The sequence below is a fragment of the Salmo salar genome, chromosome 11 (genome assembly GCF_965601325.2).
Source record: "Salmo salar chromosome 11, fSalSal1, whole genome shotgun sequence".
Lineage (NCBI taxonomy): Eukaryota > Metazoa > Chordata > Actinopteri > Salmoniformes > Salmonidae > Salmo > Salmo salar.
The window spans coordinates 47,443,171-47,453,492 of record NC_138301.1 but is presented as its reverse complement, the minus strand read 5'-3'; the positions used below and the strand labels follow the sequence as shown (position 1 = coordinate 47,453,492).

General features: G+C 45.2%; 1 protein-coding gene across 1 annotated transcript; it reads right to left on the bottom strand.

Moving 5' to 3' along the window:
• Nucleotides 1–45: 45 nt before the first annotated feature.
• On the bottom strand, nucleotides 46–9,691 carry LOC106562797 (KH homology domain-containing protein 4). Its single transcript, XM_045689652.2, has 15 exons — nucleotides 9,562–9,691; nucleotides 9,157–9,379; nucleotides 8,074–8,359; nucleotides 7,361–7,480; nucleotides 7,049–7,128; nucleotides 6,915–6,967; nucleotides 6,426–6,637; nucleotides 5,713–5,921; nucleotides 5,012–5,072; nucleotides 3,493–3,550; nucleotides 2,702–2,970; nucleotides 1,724–1,843; nucleotides 1,407–1,501; nucleotides 985–1,169; nucleotides 46–579 (listed from the first exon to the last, which is right to left on the bottom strand). The coding sequence occupies exons 2-15, from the start codon at nucleotides 9,183–9,185 to the stop codon at nucleotides 443–445; spliced, it is 1,914 nt and encodes a 637-aa protein (XP_045545608.1). The 5' UTR covers nucleotides 9,186–9,379; nucleotides 9,562–9,691; the 3' UTR covers nucleotides 46–442.
• Between the last annotated feature and the right edge of the window lie 631 nt (nucleotides 9,692–10,322).

Genomic DNA, 10,322 nt, shown 5'->3' with positions numbered 1-10,322 from the left:
AACCCTGGACTGGACTACCACAACACTATTAAACAAACAAGATGATGGCTGTTTCCAAATCCATTTATTAAAGTATTCCATGGGAACAGATTCACACCATTTTCCATTATATACAATATAACAGTAATAATCAGTGAATTCATGTACAGCAGGCTCGGTCGTGGAGCGGGCTCGGTCGTGGATGCTTTTTCAGATTTGAAATAAAAATGACCTTTTCAAATGAAAACTGTCTTCAATAATTATAATAATATAAAGTAGCTTTGTTTTTGGGGGCAGGGCCGTAGCAATGCAACACTCTGTCCAGTAGTCGATGACGGTAATAGCAGAGCTAGCTAGACTTGGGCTGAACACGGCAACCCAGCGTCTAAGTGGAATGAGGACACTTTAGGGTGGGGCTGATGGGATTAGTGAAGGGTAGTGGGCGTATGAGTTAGTCTTACTGCTAGGAGTCCTCTCCTTCATCAGAAGAATCCCCACCGTAGGGTACTAGGCATGAAGTGTCCAATACCCTACCTCCATAGGGCACTAAACCTGAAGGGTTCTCCACTACCTTCATCTTCTTCACCTCCTGAGGAAAATCTGTAGAAAACAAAGACAGACAGCAAGACAGAAAAAGAGAGCGACACAGAGAGAGAGAGCAAAACAAGAGGAGCCCAGCCCATGTTTGAGTTGGTTGGATTGATCCACAGCCAGTCAGAGCAGAGGGATCACAGACACCAGATGAGATAGACCCATGTTATGTAGCAGCAGGTCCAGGAGACATGTGGAGAGAGAACAAGGGGAAGACAAAGAACACATACAGGAAGTGACAGTTAGCATGGCTTAGCCAATCACAGAGGAGCTCGAACAGATTGTCTGTCTCCATTACTCCACTACTGAGGGGAGAAGCCATCTTTGAAAACACCACTCAACTTCATCATGGTCAAAAAGTCTGCCCATTCAGGCATCAAGTACAGTTAAGTATGTTCCCAGTAAGAAGCGTACCCTGTGATGCAGGGGTGCTGGGTGGTAGACTGGGTGGGACCTCTCTGGGTCTCTTGTGTGCCACAGGGCCGAGGGTGCTAGGTGGTAGACTGGGTGGGACCACTGGTACTGCTGTCTCTCTGTGTCTCTTTCGTGCCACAGGGCCAGGGGCCAGAAACACAGGGAGAGGAGGTGGCATCAACATCCTACAGACAGAGACAAAGGAACCAGGTGGAGAAACATCAGGAGGCTTCATTTAGGGCTGTGTTCAGTAGGAGCAAAATGTACGAAAACAACCCAAAACTGATCTGAATGTGTAACAAGAAACAATGGTTCTCTTTTATTCCCGTTGTGCCCTTTTGAACACGACCCCAGTGGCTGCAACATTCTGGGCAAAACCAGAAACATTGTTATAGATTTAGAGCAGAGATCAATGTAGAAACCTTTCAGCTCCTTGTCCTGGCTCTTCCTCTCTCTGAGCTGGAGGTAGAGGAGGAGACTTCTCTCTCACCGGGGCCTCAGGTGAGCTGCTGGCAGGCTGAGAGAGAGAGACAGGTAGGACTGTTAGCATAAGATCACTGAGCACTGTTTGAATTCCTAAAACCAAAAAAACACGTTCTGCACTTGGAGTAACCACTGAGCTAACACATCTGGGTTGGGGACAGCCTTTACTGATTTTGTTTAGCCAGGTTATTCAGTTGACAAGCCATTCTTTTAAATCATTCTCTTGCATATTTCAGCAGTTTTAGCTCCGTCTCACCTGAGAAGCCTGCTTATCCTCAGTCTTTTCCTGGAAGCGTCGTTTAGGACTTCCTGCCCCTGCCTGAGGGGAGCTGGATGACGACAGGTCACTCTCCGTCTGGTCACTGCACCCAGGGTCCTGAGACACCAAGGTCAAACCCAAACAACAGTTAGTCTAATCCCAGGGCCATCAATACACCTGGTTAGTCCTGCCCTTAAAATGGTGTACAACTTCATCAATACACCTGGTTAGCCCTTATAATGGTGTACCTCATCAATACATCTGGTTAGTCCTGCCCTTATAATGGTGTACCTCATCAATACATCTGGTTAGTCTTTATAATGGTGTCCCTTATCAAAACATCTGGTTAGCCCTTATAATGGTGTACAACAATCTCCTGGCTGCTACTAACTAATGAAACTGATACAGACAGTTTCTAAACTGATGTCCTGACTTTTCAGGTGAGAAGCCTTTTCTTCTTTCTTATGAGTGTCATGGTGTTGTCTGTTCTAAACCCTATATGTTCCTGTCAATACATGCCTGTACTGGTTCCCTAGCCACTACGTAGAACTAGGCCGAGGTACTGGTTCCCTAGCCACTACGTAGAACTAGGCCGAGGTACTGGTTCCCTAGCCACTACGTAGAACTAGGCCGAGGTACTGGTTCCCTAGTCACTACGTACTAGGTCGAGGTATGGTTTCCTAGCCACTACGCACCTGTAATAGGCCGAGGTATGGTTTCCTAGCCACTACGTACCTGTAATAGGCCGAGGTATGGTTTCCTAGCCACTACGTACCTGTAATAGGCCGAGGTATGGTTTCCTAACCACTACGTACCTGTAATAGGCCGAGGTATGGTTTCCTAGCCACTACGTACCTGTAATAGGCCGAGGTATGGTTTCCTAGCCACTACGTACCTGTAATAGGTCGAGGTATGGTTTCCTAGCCACTACGTACCTGTAATAGGTCGAGGTATGGTTTCCTAGCCACTACGTACCTGTAATAGGTATGCGTGTGTCTTCCTGGGACAGACAGGATACTGAACCATAGCCTGAGAAGATGGAGGGTTTGTCGACAGGTTAGATTGACTGGGCTGACCACTAGCAGCACTAGTCCAATAGCCAGAGGGTCCTGGCGGTGTGGGGTAGCTGGTAGAGGCAGCATAGCCCCCAGCCAGCCCGTTACACCCTGGGTAACCACTGCTGCTGCTGTACCAGCCCTGGCTAGAGTAAGAGCTATTAGCTGGGTATCCATGAGCTGGGTGTGCTGAAAGGGAAGTATAGGAGATCAGGGTTAATGGATGTGATTGAAGAGGTTGTCATTCACAGACAGGGTTGTTGTCTGTCTGACTGTTCTGTTTGTTGTTGTGCCACTAGAGACAGAAAGAGATTCATTTACCACAGTAGCTAGTTGTGTCTGTGGTTTAAACAAACATAGGAAGTGATTTACTGGAACGGAAACGTTCTGGTCATTCTATAATATTCAAGTAAATGAGCAGGGCCAGGAGTTTCTCTGTCCACGTAACCTGGATGGTCAATTCACCTGATCAGGAAAACCCGGACCTGGCTGGTTATTTCACCTGATCAGGAAAACTCCTGGGCCCATATTCATAAAATGTCTTGGAGTAAGAATGCTGATCTAGGATCAGGTCCCCCCTTGTCCATTCAAATCCAAAACTGATTCTAGATCAGCACTCAGTACTCAGAGGCGCTTTATGAATACGGACGCTGGTTCTAAGACTGTGGTATTTTAGTTAGTTCTGGTGTGTGTGAGAGAGAGGAGACTTACGTTGGGTGGAGCCGGTGGCTGTGTAGATGGACACCATGCGGCTATGTTCAGCTCTCACCTGGACAACAGACACAGAGGGAACAGGATGACAACACTCAACTCTAACAAAAGGGAAGTGAATCATGTTTAGAGTAAGCAGAGGAAGAAATCCTGTGAAATAAGTCTCAGACAAGCAGGTATATCAATAACACACTTTTAATCCCACAACATGCATGGTATAAAAACGCAGAGTGAGTTGTAGAGCATGGTAGAGAATTCAACGGTTAAGTCTGTACTGGTTCTGGATGTGAGTAGGTGCAGAGCACCGTAGACCTATGTCTGTAGGTCAGATGGTTCACTCTACTGTTTCCTATAGGAGGTGGGTATCAGTGACAACTACACACTTCAATAGTTTCACCTTCTTTAACCTCCATCATGGGGCGTGTTCATTAGGGCACGCAAATGGAAAACGTTTTACAACAGAAAACAAAGTTAGTCCAGGAAGTCCCTCCTTGTTTCAGTCAGTTTTCCTCTGTTTGGTGCCCAATGATCACGACCCAGTTCAAATAAACGTGATCATGTACATTGGAGTCATTTAGCATACGCTCTCATCTACACTGTCTGTTTCCCTTGCTGTGTATCAAATCACATTTTATTGGTCACATACACATGGTTAGCAGATGTTATTGGTCACATGCAGATGTTATTGGCCACATACACATGGTTAGCAGATGTTATTGGTCACATACACATGGTTAACAGATGTTATTGGTCACATACACATGGTTAACAGATGTTATTGGTCACATACACATGGTTAACAGATGTTATTGGTCACATACACATGGTTAACAGATGTTATTGGTCACATACACATGGTTAGCAGATGTTATTGGTCACATACACATGGTTAACAGATGTTATTGGCCACATACCCATGGTTAGCAGATGTTATTGGCCACATACCCATGGTTAACAGATGTTATTGGCCACATACCCATGGTTAACAGATGTTATTGGCCACATACCCATGGTTAGCAGATGTTATTGGCCACATACCCATGGTTAGCAAATGTTATTGGTCACATACACATGGTTAGCAGATGTTATTGGCCACATACCCATGGTTAACAGACGTTATTGGTCACATACACATGGTTAACAGACGTTATTGGTCACATACACATGGTTAACAGACGTTATTGGTCACATACACATGGTTAACAGATGTTATTGGTCACATACACATGGTTAACAGATGTTATTGGTCACATACACATGGTTAACAGATGTTATTGGCCACATACACATGGTTAACAGATGTTATTGGCCACATACCCATGGTTAACAGATGTTATTGGCCACATACCCATGGTTAACAGATGTTATTGGCCACATACCCATGGTTAGCAGATGTTATTGGTCACATACACATGGTTAGCAGATGTTAATGCGAGTGTAGTGAAATGCTTGTGCTTCTAGTTCCGACAGTGCAGTAATATCTAACAAGTCATCTGGGAGAAACACTTTATTGACTTACAGTTTCCAACAGGCTCTCTGTGAGTTTCTTGGCAGCTTCCAGCCCCGTGGAGTAGGGATGGCTACAAGAAAAGACAACAGTGTTGAAATGGAATGAAACCGACAACAACAACCCACCACCACAGCAGGGAACAACTACAGGAGGAAAGAAACTATTTCAGACCCTACGAGACGAACAGATGGTTCACCAAACATCTAGGAGAGCAGCAGGACTGACAGCTAGCCAACGTGTGGTGAGCAGTCTTCTGAATGCATACGACTGAGTTGTAGAGCATGGTAGAGAATTCAACGGTTAAGTCTGTACTGGTTCTGGATGTGAGTAGGTGCAGAGCACCGTAGACCTATGTCTGTAGGTCAGATGGTTCACTCTACTGTTTCCTATAGGAGGTGGGTATCAGTGACAACTACACACTTCAATAGTTTCACCTTCTTTAACCTCCAAATAGTTCACATGGCTTTTGTACTCATCACAGGTTGGTGTATATTGATGAGTCCACCCCCCAATGAAAATTGTCTCAATGCAATTTGCATGATTCTAATTTCAGGGTCTGTTAAGCCCTTATAGGCTGAATCAGGGTCTGTTAAGCCCTTATAGGCTGAATCAGGGTCTGTTAAGCCCTTATAGGCTGAATCAGGGTCTGTTAAGCCCTTATAGGCTGGAGAAATAAAGGTGTTTGACCCGGAAGTAAAAATCACTGTTACCTGATGTAGACGTAGAGTGGTTCGAAGGACTCCCGTCGTGAGGCCTGCTCTATGTACCCTGAGCCTTTCCCCCTGAGGAACACTCTGGCTCCTGTCTCTGTCTGGATGTGTCCCAGGTACATCCCTCCAGGACCCTCCACCTTCTCATTCACATTGAACGAGGGCAGGGACTGGTCCAGACCCACAAAAATCTTGACGTGCACAAAACTCTTGACAGGGAGAGATGACAGTTACATTTGGATAACCCTGGGTCAGGTCAACACATAGTTCAACCACCACATTACAAACAGACAACAGGAAGCAGTAGAGTAGGGAGCTGGTCGATGTCTGAACTGCTAACTTTTTAATCCAACTAAATGACTAGCTAGAGAACAGTGTTGTGAGCAGCAGCAGTAACCGTGGTGTCTGGAGACCAGGGTGGTTCTCTCTGCTGTGTTACTCTAGGAGGTGGGTATCAGTGAAGGTCACATGGTCTCAACTGGCCTCACCTTCTATTACCTCCAGCTATGGGACATGGGCCAGATTGCAAACTGAAAAACACGTTTCCCTGCTGCAAAATTGTGAAAACCCAAAGTTCCTGTGGTTTTTAGAAATCCCAGTTAGAGGATTCCCAGAATTGGGAGGGAATAAGGAGGGAGGGAATCGTCCAAGCAGGATTTCTTAAAAACCTTTCAGGGGAAAATTCTGTGAGGACCAGGGACCCCTGTATCTACCCCTTGGTGTGGCGCGGCGGGCCGGTGTCCATGTGGCACAGGAGGGTTGACACCAGGCATCCTGGGTAGGTGTGGATGGGGGGCAGCCATGGGGCGAGGGGGCTGGGGGTAGAGAGGCAGGGGGGGTATGACGGGTCTCAGCTGGGATCCTAATGCTGCAGCTGTCCTCAACACATCCTCAGAGATGATCTCCTTTATCCTCAGCACTGCCTCTGTAAGACAACACAGGGAATAGATAGACAAGGGGTCTATGGGGACTTTATCCTCAGCACTGCCTCCGTAAGACAACACAGGGAATAGATAGACAAGGGGACTTGGAAGAAATATGGGAATAATATACTGAGAAAAACAACAGCCAGTTACCCAAACCAACCCACCGTCATCTTCTGAGATGTGTGGTCTTGACTAGGTTGTGTAATTTACAGGATCTGAGGACAATAAAGTATCTAATGCAACTGTAGACGGGAGGGTTATAGAAATTCTACTTACTATTGACCTCCTCTTGGCTCTTCCCCTGGACGTGTAAATACAAAGGCCTTTCTCTAAATAAGAAGAGTCGGTTAGATCTCCACATGGTCAGAGTCAACTACAGATACACACAGTAACATCAACTGCATACATACACTCCTTTTCCATGGGACTTCTCTGCACTGGTCATGTAGTGGCCTCTGGTTGAGACTACTGCACCGCTGAACTGACGAATCTGAAACAAAGAGAAACGTTTCAGTATTAGTTGGGGCAACGAATACATAAAATGTATGTACACACGTCTTCTAAATAGAATATATTAGATATATATTATTCAGAAAGGGTTGCGATTCAGGCCGATAGGAGGAAAGGTCCAAGGTTTGTCCCCAATGCATTTTAAGAAGTAGCCAAGTGGAGATGATGCAAGAGAAGAATCAAGGAGAGATGAAAACGCAGTTTTTTTTTACCTCTTCCTGTGTTTTTCCTTTGGTGAGTAGGTTTCTGCTGTTGATGGGCACATCGTTGATATCCACCTCTGTCACCACAGTCTCGTCTCCACTAGTGGCAGCTGACATACACGGAGGGATCTGTGGGCAACACGTTTCATATGAATCCACATACAAACATTAAATAACTAAAGTCATGGTGGTCATGCAGTTAGGTCTGTGTTTAACCCTCCTAGGAAGCCACCCAGGTTCCAGGCTTTAGATCCTACTAAAGGCCCTATTTGGTTGAGTTAGGTTTGTTAGTACTGAGCTGGATCAAAAGCCAGGGAATCACAGTGTGCAGAAGTACTAACACTGAGTTAGAGAGACTGCCTAGAGTGTTGTGAGCAGCAGCAGTAACCGTGGTGTCTGGAGACCAGGGTGGTTCTCTCTGCTGTGTTACTCTAGGAGGTGGGTATCAGTGAAGGTCACATGGTCTCAACTGGCCTCACCTTCTATTACCTCCAGCTATGGGACATGGCTACATTATATTATGTGGTTGAAAACAATGACAATCATCACTCTCCCTGTTCTCAGAGACAAGTTGCACCACCTAAGGAAACCATTCTAGTCTGTGGCTTGAGCCTCTTATGACTGGCCAGGTGAACCCTTAGGACTGGATTAAACACCTGCACAGTGATTCCTCAGGACCAGGACAGAGTAAGAGAAAGGTACATTAACCCTTTCCCTCTCACCTTGCCAGGTAGTGGTGGAGGAACCATCAGTTTTCCCTTGGCCATCAGCATAGCGTTGATCTTAGCAGCCATAGCAGCAGCCATCTCCACGCCTCCCCCCTGTGCTGCTGGCATGTCCCCCTGCAATGTCTGGGGCCCCATGGGACCAGCTACAGGGTGCTGGGCTGATTGAGGGGTCGTAGTGGCCGATGTGCAGGTCTGGGCAGAGGAAGCGAAGCCTTGCATGACGTCTACTCTAGTTTTGGGCTGAGCAGGCTGATCCCATCTGCTGCTACTGGTTAGGCACCTGGATCCATTATGATGGAGAGAAATGAGAGACAATTCAACATCAAGTGGCTTGAAACAATAACTGAACTGGGACGCTCTCCATATTGAGATTAGATAATTTATCCAACAGTTTGGGGCTAATTTGCCCGGTTGCCTATCATTTCATCTAACTCAAGATCATTTTGTAGGGCGGGTTCGAGGGCTAGCTTGTGTTTGCAAGTTAGTTAGCGTAACACTAGTCGCGAATGCGCCGCTTGCCAACATTAGTGTTCGTAGAGTTAGTAGGCCTCGGCAGTCTCTTAAACTATTCTGGCCTGTTCCTCTACAAATCATTTATCTTGGAGGGTAGTATCAGCAGGTAACCACAACTTTAGAGAGACCGCTTTCTTGACCCTCCACTTACTAGCGATATGTAAGGTGTCTAGTTAACGACGTTAGACAATTAAACTTTGCCAGAAACCGGTGTTGTTAACTAACGTTAGCTAGTTCACGTTAGCTCAATTAGCATACCGTTTTCTAGCAACGTTAGCACGAATCAATTTACTGCTATGGTAAAAACCAGAATTTACGACTGTGGCTTGGTCATCAATTTCGGATAAACCTTTAAGAAATATTCTAGTTATAATGAATTGTACTTTCATACAGTGGAATAAGAACGTTATCTAGCTGTAAAACCAGCAACCGCCGCTAACGTAACTGTACTAAGTTAGGTAGCTAACATGTTAGCACGAAGCTAAAAAGAAAATACGTGTTCTTGCGTCCGTAACTTATTCAGAATATAAAAGTAAATGGTACTAAATAAAAAGTGTAACTTACGGTGTCTGCCCAGTCATCCCAGAAGACATAGCTAGCACAGTTGAATTAGTAGAGGAATGTGTGTCCTAGCTAGCTACTATACTCAGCCTTGCACACGTCCTCATTCCACGGGACTCCGGTCCGGTCGTAAAGGCAGTCGCCCGCCAACGTCGTCGTACAGAGCAGTCTGGATTTCCGTCACGCTCGTAATGAAAACACCCCGGGAACTTCACACTACCCTCTACTGCATAACACCAGAGCAAAGTCAAAGAAAAACGGACAAATCTTTCTTCTTCCAGTGGCTTTCCGACAGACTAGACGCTATGTTGCGTATTGCTGCCTTTCACAGTTTGGAAAGTGCATTGCACATTTGTTCATTTTTTAAAATGTATTTATAAAAAATATAGTTGTTGCATAAGTACTTACCCTGGTTGTTTAGGCAAGCCTAAATTAATTCAGAATTACAATGTGGCTTAACAAATCACATAATACATTCTATGGACATGATTTCTGAATGATTACCCCTTCCTCTGTCCCCCATATGTACAACATCTGTAAGGCACCTCAGTGAAGTTTTGAATTTCAAGCACAGATTAAACTACAAAGACCAGGGAGCTCCATAAAGAAGGGCAGTGATTGGTAGAACAAATCAGACATTGAATATATCTTTAAGCATGGTCAAATTAATAACGATGCTGTGGATGATTTATTAAACCACCCAGACACATCAAAGATGCAGTCCTCCTTCTGAACAGCTGCAGGACAGGAAGGAAACTGCTTAAGGATTTCACCATGAGGCCATTGGTGATTTTAAAACAGTTACAGAGTTAAATGGCTGTGATGGGAGAAAACTGAGGATGGATCAACAACATGGTAGTGTCTCCACAATAATGACCTAAATGAAAGAGTGAAAATAATAATAATACAAATAATACTAAAAGTCTTCCAAAACGTGCATCTGTATTAAACAAAGCACTAAAGTAATACTGCAACAAAAAACTACAAACTACAAAACACGGCATTTTGGCCTAAATGCAAAGCCTTATGTTTTGGGGCAAATCCAACGCAACACATCACTGAGTAACTGCCTCCTTATTTTCAAGCATGGTGGTGGCTGCATCATGGTATGGGTATGCTTTACATCGGAAAAGACTGGGGAGTTTTTCAGGACGAAAAGAAACGGGATG